Source organism: Paroedura picta, chromosome 1 (genome assembly GCF_049243985.1).
Source record: "Paroedura picta isolate Pp20150507F chromosome 1, Ppicta_v3.0, whole genome shotgun sequence".
NCBI classification, from domain to species: domain Eukaryota; kingdom Metazoa; phylum Chordata; class Lepidosauria; order Squamata; family Gekkonidae; genus Paroedura; species Paroedura picta.
Genome location: NC_135369.1, coordinates 20871520 through 20883095, shown reverse-complemented (window position 1 = coordinate 20883095; position 11576 = coordinate 20871520). Strand labels below are relative to the sequence as shown.

Below are 11576 nucleotides of genomic sequence, written 5' to 3'. Positions count from 1 at the left end.
CCAGTCGGGAGGCGCGAAGTCAAAGTTCTGACAGGGCTAAAGTTCTGACAGGGCCCGCCCACCCAGCCCAGCCAGGGGCAATTTGGAGATATCGCTACCAGTCTGCCCCTGACGACAGCAGGGAGAGGAGGTCAGTAGGGCTGCTAAGGGGGATGAGAATGGAGACTTGGACAGGCTGTGCCAGCCCTTTTCTCCCCAAGGCTGTCCTAACTGTTATGTCCGACTGTAACTTTGCCTCAGAACCCTGACAGAGCTACCAGGAGGCTGTTGAGTGTGCTCCCTCCCCCCTCCCTCCATTCAGGCCTGCTGGGAAGGAGCCTTTAACAGCCCTGACTGAGGGGAGGGAGGTATTTCCAAGAGCAATGCAGGGGAGCCTGAGGGCATAGGTGTGGGCCTTCCTTTTGAGGGAGGGGGAACTTTCCTCTTCTGCCAAACAGTTGGCTGACAGGGAGGCCACCGAAAAGCCCCTTCTCACTTAAAATACTGCTCTGGCCGGGGGTTAAACACAGCCAAGCCATGTGTATTTCTTCTTTGCAACTCTCTGAAGATTTGAGGCCACTTCACAGTGTCATTCTGCAGATGAAACTGGATGCTGTTGCAGAGGTTCTTTTGTCTCCTGTTTCATCTGCACAACAACCCTGTGCAGTAGACCTCAAGTCTTTCAATACAACCACAACCTGTGTGGGAGGCCTTAAATGTTTCTTCTCTACCACAACCCTGTCCAAAGTAGCCCTTTCTGCCTGGGGAGCTGATCTTTATATTCTGCAAATGAGCTGTAATTCCAGGAGCTCTCCTGGTACCATCTGGAGGTTGGCTACCCCTGGGTTGGAAATATTCCTGGATGTTTGGAGGTGGGACTTCAAAATTGTACAATGCTTCAGAGTCCAGCCTCCGAAGGAGCCACTTTTTCCCTGCAGTTGGGAGGGAATGGTACAGGTGTGTCCCTCCTGGGCTATGGGCTATGTCCAGACCTTACCAGCAACTGTTTGTATTCTGGGGTGCAGACAGACAGAGCAGCATCAGTCCTGTGAGTCTGGAAAGTGCGGGAAGATTAAATAAATATTTACAGCCTGAAATTGTAAATAGTGAACAAGTAAATGGCTGGAGAGACATGGGAACTGAAGTGACTTTTTTGAACCTTGGGCACCTAACACCTGGCAAATAAGAAAACAGTATAAAAAACCTTACTAAGGTCAAGACTGCTGTACACAGAGAGACTTCCTCTTAGGGTTGTCAGCTTTCATGTGAGGCTCTCTACCCCACCTCCCTCATGGGGAGTCTGCTATGGGGAGAGGAAGGGAAGATGATTGGAAAATGCTTTGAGACACCTGAGGCCTGCTGGGTCACTGCGGCCCATTCCCAGTTCTCTCAGACCTCTCACAGCCCCACATCCCTCACAGGTTGTCTATTGTGGGGAGATGAAAGGAAAAGGTGTTTGTAAACTGCTTTGAGACTCCTTTGGGTAGTAAACAACAGAGTACAAAAATCCAGTTTTTCTTCTAAGGAGCAACCATGAAAAAGGCATGTGGGCACATAACATTTTATCAACAGTGAAAAAATGGACACTTGTGTACTGTGACTACCCCATGTGTATTAGGGCAGGGGAACATTTTGTTTTCTGTGGCCTAATTCACACAAGAAGGGAAATGACGCAGAACTGGGAGGAATTAGTTGTCATGTAATCTTCCCCTAAGAAGAGTCTCCAGTCTGATTTTCCCTTCACATATCTGAAGACATGGCTCTGGAAAGCTCATCTGTAACTACTATGCCACAATTCCCAAAGGTCAGTCCTCTCCCACACTTAACGAACATTCCAAACCACAGGTTCTTGACACCCATATCTCCACACCCATGCCTTCTTTTGCCCACACGCCACCACAACCTCCCACACAACACATACATTCAACCCCATGCCCTTACAGACTGGACAACTCCTCCCCTTCCTCTTCCCACTGCCAAGCTCTAGCGCCCTTTGTATTCTTGGATACAACAGGCTTTGCCCCTAGTATTTTTATAATATAGGAGATGGATCAGCCATTTAAATTATCCAGTTAAGGCCAGCCTGTTGTCTCATGCCCTTATTTGGAAGCAGGGGAGGGGGGCTAGGAAAGGGCTCAGTCTTTATGCCTGGTTTGTTAGACCTCCAGGGCAACTGGCTGGCAAAAATGTGAGACAAGATGCTGTACTGAAACCTGAGGTGGCCAATGGTTTGAGAAGCCATAAGTGGTTCTGTGGGGTCCGGTGGTTTTGTGCATATAGCTTTTCATTCATTCATTCATTCATTCATATGCATATGCAAAGGAGGGCTGAAGGAGATCAATGAGAATGAGAAAAAGAAACAAGGTTGTATTGGATTTAACTGTGGAACACATCCGACGGGCTCCTTGCTGGATAAAGTCAGGGAGACAGTCCTATTGTGGAACAACTACCACCAATATGCTGCATCCCACAGAGATCCCAAGTGAAGATTTTAAGAAGTAAGTCTCTACTGTGGAAAAGCTCCAGAATTGTTCTTTCTTCCCCCAGAGGGACAGACCAGAACGAATGGGATGAAATTAATTCAAAAGAAATTCTAAACATCCGGAAGAAGTTCCTGACAGTTAGAGCGGTTTCTCAGTGGAACAGGCTTCCTCGGGAGGTGGTGGGTTCTCCATCTTTGGAAATTTTAAATCAGGGGCTAGATAGCCATCTGACAGATTGGCTGATTCTGTGAAGGCAAAGGGGTGGCAGGTTACAGTAGATGAGCAATAGGGATATGAGTGTCCTGCATAGTGCAGGGGGTTGGACTAGATGACCCATGAGGTCCCTTCCAACACTATTATTCTATGATTCTATGATTCTAAGCAGGGTCAGCTACAGTTAATACTTGGATGGGAGACCTCCAAGATTGCTATGCAGCAGATGGCAATGGCAAACCACTTCTGGTTATCTCTTGACTTTAAACCCCGACAGTTATGGGGTTACCTTGCTGGCAGCTATTAATAAAAATATCCAACATCCACGACTCTTTGACTGGCTCTTGTTTTACGTAGGTCTCTGCTTGTAAGTCCTCTCCCATCCAATCCTATTCGTAATTTTCCGTCACTTGAGCTCCAAGAATAAATAAATTCCCAGGCATCTAATCAAGTGAAGTCTGATTCAGGCAAGCTTAAGCTGGAATAAGGTGCAACTAGACGCCTCCTATAAATCATTGCGCCTAACTATGACTCTGTAACCATATTGTACAAACTACACATCGGCTTGGGCTGATCGTCGCCTCCAATGTGCCATACCAGTGTGCCAGGAAGCAGAAACATCTAAGAGTCTCACATTTTCACTTGGATCTTTTGAATGTACTTGGTATTGATACCCTGCCTTTATGAACAGGTATAGGCGTGCTTCAGACCAACTGCAAACTGCTCATCAGATAGCCTTTCTGAGGTATTGATGATGGAGGTGTTTCAGCAGATGTGAGGTGAGATCTCCACGGTGTATTGGTGAGAATCCTGGCCGTGGCGTTCTGCACCAATTGCAGTTTCTGGATCAAGGATAAGGGTAGGCATGCATAGAGCGAGTTGCAGAAGTCCAGTCTAGAGGTTGTTAGAGAAGTTTCCGGAATTCTGATCCTTCAGGCCACCTTGGAGCATTGACCGTATCGTAGACTGTTTTGATACTGGGGTCATCAGTCTGCAAAGAGAGAGGCATCCAACCCCAATTAGAATCATAGAATCATAGAATCATAGAGTTGGAAGGGGCCATACAGGCCATCTAGTCCAACCCCCTGCTCTACTCAGGATCAGCCCTAAGCATCCTAAAGCAATTAAGTCACTGTTGTAGAGACAAGTGGGTATACTTTGGGCAGTGTGATAACCCATGGCTCAGTCTAAATCTGAAAAGCAGTGTGACGATATCTTTGATCCATTAATAACTAGTTGTGCTTGAATTACTATGGGAAATCTAAATCTGAAAACTGCACGGAGATTATCTTTGATTCATTAATGACTAGTTGTACTTGAATTACTATGGGAAATCTAAATCTGAAAACTGCGTGAAGATTATCTTTGATTCATTAATAACTAGCTATACTTGAATTACTATGTGAAATCTAAATCTGGAAATTGTGTGAGGAGTATCTTTGATTAATTAATAACTGGTTATACTTGATTTATTGTGTCTTTGAGCAAGTTGATGCTGGCCCGGATTACAAAAAGTGGCTTTTATTATTTAAAATATCTACCTCCCGTCCTTTCTTGGCTTACAATGGAAACGACATAAGGCAAAAATAGGGCATTGTGGACCCAGGAAGCATGAGAAGTTTGAAATTCTCTTTCCGAAATTGGCTCTGCTAGTCAGGAGGAAGGCTAGAGAAATTGGCTGCAGAGGAAAGGACATGCAGTAATGGGTTTAAACTACAAGTACAACGATATAGGCTAGATATCAGGAAAACAATTTTCACAGTCAGAGTAGTTCAGCAGTGGAATAGGCTGCCTAAGGAGGTGGTGAGCTCCCCCTCAGTGGCAGTCTCCAAGCAAAGGCTGGATACACACTTTTCTTGGATGCTTTAGGATGCTTTGGGCCGATCCTGCGTTGAGCAGGGGGTTGGACTAGATGGCCTATATGGCCCCTTCCAACTCTATGATTCTGTGATTCTATGATTCTAGAGAGCTATGTGTGGCCCTGCAGCTCCACCTCCTTACAGCCGTGCCTCCAACTCCTTAGCAACTGTTGATGTCTCTTTTTCAAGCAGAGCCTGGTCGCTTACATCAAATGCCTCCTTTGGATCTGCTCTCTTCTCATCTACACATACATTTTCAATCCCATTGGGATTGTGATGGCCAGATTGTGATGACCAGATTGTGATGACCAGCAGAGGGCATTTTATGGAACTCACAGTCATTTAATGCAGTGGTGGTGGCCTCTATCTTACAGGGTTTTAAAAATTTGTACTTATGTATTGCATGGCATGTGAGGTGTAGCCAGGAGAATCTAGGGGCCATTCTGCACAGCGCTAATGTTGCTGTTGCGAAACGCTATTTTTTAAACATTATGCATGACATCGTACACAGTCTGCAACACTCCTGCAACACTCCTGCAAAAAGCGCTTTTTAGATAATCGTAAAAAGTGGATCTCCCCTAAAAAAAACGCTTGACTCCTGAGAAAAACCTGCAACACATCCAAAAAAGACATGTGTGTTCTCAATATAGCGGTAGGAAGAAGGTTCTTCCTTTGCTCCCACCCCAAGCTTCTGGGAGACGGGGAAGGCTTAATTTTTTTCTTCAAGCTGCCGATAGCAACGAACACGCGAGCACACGGCTTTTTTAACCAAAGTTCCTGGACAACTTACGCAGCAGTGCCAAACAGAAAGCACCCTTCTTCAAATGTATTCAAACTTTCCAAGCGCCGTCATCCACAGTCATTGCTCGGAATTTTTTTTTTTTTAATGGAAACGTGGGTCAACAAATACACGTGAGTGCAGCATGTTTTGTCCGATAAAGGAATGTTTTGGGAAGAGAAACTGAAAGATGGCTCTCTGTGGAGCAATGAGTAAACACATATTCATTGCCACTTGTATTTTCGTTTGTTTTTTTAATTTAAGGGTTTTTTTTTTTTGGTGGCACTAGGATATCGATTTCATTGTCTCTTCAGTTTGATTGATGGCCAGAGGCCGGCAGAAATGCCACAAATTATGTCTTGTTTGTAGCGATTCAGGCAAGACCGGAAACTTGTGGGTAATGAAAACAGTGCTAGTGGAGAGCCTTCTTTCCGCTAGAAACGGCTGTGTGCGTTATCAAGACCTGCTGCTGGGAAAAAAATTGTATTGATACTGGAGTCCAGGAGGTGCAACGGCCTCAAGATTTATCGATGCATATTCTGCGGGAAAGAGTACAACTGCACTTTCTACGTCAAAGGCCGATGGGACAGAATATAAGTTACGGGAACGACAAGCAAGCCTCGAGATGAGACCCCCTTAAGAAGACCGAAAGCTCATATTGTTCTATGTTTAATGTTAAGCATTTAATCTAAACCTGGAAACTTACTATTCTCTGTATTAATAACATATACTGTATTCTATATTTCTATTTTTATGAAAAAGGGGAAGCAGTGTTTTTTTCTCTCTTGTTTCTTTTCTTTTGTAGGCATATAGGTAATATAATCGTTAGTGTTGGAAATATAAAACGGGGTTTTCCCCCCTTATTTTTTCTTTATTAGTGTATTGTTATAGGGTCAAAGCTCACACTGATCTGTAGAAAACGTTTAATGTTAAGCTCTCAAGTTAAATTTGAAAATATACCTGTCAGGATGGCTCTTAGAATGGGTCAAGTATAAATTGTTTTGTAGATGTATCTGTATTAAGGATAAGGAGAAGCTATGAAATCCTCTTGTAATTTTTTTTTTTTTGTACATCTTTAAGGCAAAGCCCTACTTTCTTTTCCCTTCATTAGAGTATCGATACAGGGCCAAAACTCATACTGTTCTACAAGAAATGTTTAATGTTAAGCATCTAACTTAAACCTAGAAATATCTGTCAGGACAGCTCTTAGATTGTATCAAGCAGTTAATGTGAGGTCTACGATCTCTCAAGTAGGTTGATTATTAACAACTTCTCTTTTGTATATCTAAATAGGCCTTTTTTAAAAATATAGTGGAAATGTGGAAATGTGGATGACTCTTAGACTCAGTTTTGGGCAAAAGCTTATATCATTGTGTAGTTAATGTGGGGTCGTACATTTTCAAATGATGATTATATTTTATATTTTACTGTTCTTTGTATTAATAACTCGTATTGCATCCTATATTTCTATCTTTATGAAAATAAAAAAAACTTGTATATATATATATATAAAAAAAGACCTGCTGCTATTAATTGTAGCGCTTTACGATAGCGCTTACATTTAGCTACATTGGCGGTTGTGCGGAATGGCCCTAGGATTGTCTGGCAGATGGGCAAAATGGGGATTTGGGAGTTAAAACAGATTGAGAATGTCTGTCCTTATATACTGGAATATCTGTACTGTATGCATGGGAAAATGAATTGAGCTATTCCTAGGAGATCCAGTTATTTCCAGTGCAGGGGGACCCCTTGTCTGATCTAACAGGGCTCTTCTTATGTTCTTAAGTCATAGCCTCTTCCTTCAAGAGAGCCAGTATGGTGTAGTGGTTAAGAGTGGTGGCTTCTAATCTGGTGAGCTGGGTTTGATTCCCTGCTTTTCCACATGCAACAGCCGGGTGACCTTGGGCTAGTCACAGCCCTGATAGTGTGTTCTCACTGAGCAGTCCTCTCAGAGCTCTTTCAGCCCTACCTAGCTCACAGGGTGTCTGTTGTGGGGAGAGGAAAGGGAAGCCGATTGTAAGCTGCTTTGAGTCTTCTTCGGGCAGTGAAAACTCTTCTTCTTCTTCCACCCCTGCAGCTAAGTGGATCTTTCAGACAAATCTATTCACACTTGCTTCTTTCTAACTGATCCTCTTTCCCTCATCTTTAACTCAAGTTGCAGCTAGGGATGCCAGGTTTCCTGCATGGGTGTCAGGTGTCCCATTGCCCACCAGTACCTGTTGTCACCCATCCTGAGGTACCAAGGAAAGAGCAGGTTATAAAAATCCATGTATTTTGCCAAAAACTGAATGGTTTAAGAGCTAGAAACAAGCCCCTTCTTAAAAAGCCAAAGCCAAAGCAGAGAGCCTTGCAGGAAATGGCTTATCACAACCTGAGCTGTGGTGGCTCAGATCTTGCCTTGAATAAGGTGCACTGACCCAATTCACAGGATGTCTATTGGTCACACCTGAGGCTTTCCCCACTGGTTTTTGAATGCTCTCACTAAATATACTCTTCCTGCACCAGAAGCCCTGAATGGCGATTTTCAACAGCGCCTGGTCTGCTTCCAGCTACACTGGAATCAGTCTCACCTGTTGCAGAGAAAGAGAAACTTAAAAAAAAGCCACATGCCTCTTGTAAGTTGGTGACAGTAGAGTAGGTGTTTTTTCCACTCTTCTCTGAAGTTTCATAATCCTCCATCTTCTGGTCATCTGTTTGCAAAGTCGTCTGGGGAAAAGAAGGAATGAGAAGGGCAATTCGGCTTACACCAATTAAGAGCTGAGTCCAGCACTAAATGGAACCAGGATATTATTTGTTATTTTGTTATTTAGGGATTTATATACCGCCCCTCTCAGACACCATCCCAGGCAGTTTACACAGTCACAGTAAAACCAATAAAAGTCACAATAAAACCAATAAAATTAACAATATAAAATTTGTTTATTTATTAGATTCATAAGACTGGAAACAGCATTGAGCAAATGCAAAAAACCTATATTTTAGGACAAAGAGTGGGAATTTAGGCCACCTTGTGTTGTTGTCTATGCATTACCCGATGCTGCTCAAAATGGGCAATACTATACTGGAGAAATCTCTTGTTAACAAAGCACAACACAATCCAGGAACCAAGAAATGTTGGGACCAGGCCATCAGAGAGCGATTAAGGCTAAATTCCAGGCACATTTCTCTAATTAAGTGATGGAGTCATTTTGGAGTCATTTTGTGCTTCTCTTTGTGGTAATCTTCGTTTCAACAAAGCAAAGCCTGTTTTCAAAATTGCTTATTGTGCTGAAGGCAGGGCAAGATGGAATTTTGAAGAATCCACTTTTAGTGCACTCTGGAGCCAGGCAGGGGTCGATTTGCGGCTACAGTCGATAGAAGGGGATGAGGCATGCTAACTTCCACCACTTTCTACCCAAGGAAGCTTGTAGAAGTTAAAGGTAAAGGTAAAGGTATCCCCTGTGCAAGCACCGAGTCATGTCTGACCCTTGGGGTGACACCCTCTAGCGTTTTCATGGCAGACTCAATACGGGGTGGTTTGCCAGTGCCTTCCCCAGTCATGACCGTTTACCCCCCAGCAAGCTAGGTACTCATTTTACCGACCTCGGAAGGATGGAAGGCTGAGTCAACCTTGAGCCGGCTGCTGGGATCGAACTCCCAACCTCATGGGCAAAGCTTTCAGGCAGCTGCCTTACCACTCTGCGCCACAAGAGGCTCATTGTAGAAGTTCCTGGGGCCAATTCTTGGGGAGTTTTCTTTCTTTCCCCGGATCCTTCACTGCCTGTGCTTCAGGTCAAGAGGACGCCCACCACCATCTTTCTGAACTCTTTATTCTCTTTTTGAGCTGCTATCTATCTTATAAAAAAACAAGAAAACCCCCAAAATTGCTTACTGTGATCAAATATCTCCCGCCCTGCATAGGAACCTTTGGGGCTCAGACTTTCCAAGCGATGACTACTCTTAAAGGACAAGAACAGAAAATCCCTTTATCCCACTCAATGTGCATTTGAGGTACAGGGATGAGTAACTGTTCCCTGTTTCATTACTCATACATTATATTTTTGTCAAGCCTTTGTGTTTTCCAGTTGTGATGGTCTGTTCAACAGATCTATCTGCACTGTCTTTCCACAGTAAGTACACACACATCACATGTCACTTACAAGCCTAACATATATAGAAGAAGAAGAGTTGGTTCTTATATGCCGCTTTTCTCTACATTCACCTTCCCTTTCCTCTCCCTACAACAGACACTGTGAGGAAGTAGGTGAGGCTGAGGGAGTCCTGATATCACTGCCCAGTCAGAACAGCTTTATCAGTGCTGTGGTGAGCCCAAGGTCACCCAGCTGGCTGCATGTGGGGGAGCATGGATTCAAACCTGGCTCCCCAGATTAGAGGTCTGCACTTCTAACCTCTACACCAAGCTATATTGCTGATTTATTGACCCAAATGTTGGAAAATTGTATTATTTTACATTTTATGGCAAAATGGGGGAGGTAAAACAGACGGAAAAGGTCTGCCATATATTGGAATATCTATACTGTATAGAGGGGGAAATGAATTGAAATATTACTAGGAGATCCTGTCAGTTTTAAAGACCAGGCAACTGTAAATTACCTCCTATTTAACCAAGAGGAATAGATAGTGTTTAAGACTGCAGGACTTGCTGCAGAAACTGAGTATGTAATAAATGGCCTATGTGTTAAAATTCACTTTGAATCACATGGTATTCCTTCTAATATTTCCAGCACAATTTAATTCTTGGGTTTTCCTTTTTTTTTTTTTTTTAGAACTCATAGATATCACTCTGCCAAAAAGTAACCTTGATGTGTTTGGAAGCTTTTTTGGTGTACCTTTTTGCATGGACAATGAACACAGGAAGAAAGATTGCAATGTTTTGAAATAACTGAAAGGAGCTGTTAGCTTCACATGCTGCTCCAGTTCGAGAACAGAGGTCAGAAATTAGCTTATACATCAAATTAACAAGAAATGGATCACATAAAGGAGGTGTGGTGCTGTGCCGGAATGTACACAAGAAGACAGACAGACCGAGATCAGTATTGTCCACTCAGAGTGGCAGTGTCTCTCCAGGATCTCTGGCCGAGGTCTTTTACATTAGCGATCCCCAACCTGTGGGCTGTGGACCACATGTGGTCCTTTGACTAATTAGAGGTGGGCCCCAAAGGACGCCTTCTCCCCCCCCCCCCCCGGCCCTTTACTTCATCCCCACCAGCCCTTTACAACACACTTCGGGTGTCATTGTCTTGTTGCAGAGAAACAAGCTCAGGGTTCCCATTGATTTGTCATTGTCATGAGTTAAAATTTCCATGAAAATAAAATGTTCCTTATGTTCATTGTTGTGGTGTGCCTGTATCTTATTTTGAAGGGATGTTTAAAGATTACCATAGCGATCAGAGAGTGTTAGGGCAGTGGTTGAGAGCAGAGGAGTAAACTACCCCCCCTCCCCCACTGGGCCTCAGTAAAAGGCGTTGAGTGGTCCCCGGTGAGTGATCCCCGGTGTTGAGTGGTCCCCGGTGATAAAAAGGTTGGGGAACACTGTTTTACATGACCTGCAAGCAGCTCAAAATTGTTCTCAGATCCACTACTGGTCCCTGACCAGAGCCCCTCAGACGGTTATTCCCAATTTCACCTTCCACTTATCTGTACACCACTCGGGGAGCGGTATAAATAAAAGCCTAAGGCTCAGGGGGGTGGGCCGAGTCTGGGATAGGAAACAGGGGCCATTCGGGCCCCTTGCCTCCGGATTGACAGCAGAGGGGCCAATCTGAGACCCATGCGGAAGCTGGGGAACCGCCGGGGAGGGGGGCAGGTGGGGGGTGCCCCGCCCCCTTCAAAGCCTGTCCTTATGGACGGGCTTTGAAGCCTAGTGTAATATAAACCTAGTGTAATATAAACTGTTTACAATTTAGCAACTCCTTACCAGTTTGGGCTGGACAACGCTCGCATAGATTGTATGGAGTCCCTCCTGAGCGTTCGGTTTTCTCCGCGGTTGAGTTTTCTTATTACCCGTTTGCTGAGTCTATAAAAAAGAGAACGAAAGTCACAACATTTATTGATGTGTGATTCTTTGAGCTATTCTAGGCTAGAAAAAAACAATATAGGTTCCAGCTTGGTTCTTGGCGTTGTTAATGATTTCATCACTATTCATATAGGACCAAAACTGGACTGGACTGTTGCAGTGTGATCTAGTCGGGCCTAGACTTGAAGAATGTTTGGGGGCTGCAGTGAGTGAAGAATGCAGTGGCCAGACTGCTGGTCGAGGTCAGT

At 44.1% G+C, this 11576-nt stretch overlaps 1 protein-coding gene across 3 annotated transcripts in view; it reads right to left on the bottom strand.

Annotated features, from left to right (window-relative positions):
* Positions 1-2320: 2320 nt before the first annotated feature.
* LOC143831973 (SLAM family member 5-like) overlaps positions 2321-11576 on the bottom strand; it is a 44509-nt gene continuing 35253 nt past the window's right edge. For all 3 annotated transcript variants that reach the window (XM_077325642.1, XM_077325634.1, XM_077325622.1), the window contains 3 exons: positions 11230-11328; positions 7923-8018; positions 2321-3666 (listed from right to left, as the gene is read on the bottom strand). In XM_077325642.1, coding sequence (XP_077181757.1) covers positions 3580-3666; positions 7923-8018; positions 11230-11328 — 282 coding nt within the window. In that variant the 3' untranslated portion in view covers positions 2321-3579. The remainder of the gene's footprint in view (positions 3667-7922; positions 8019-11229; positions 11329-11576) is intronic.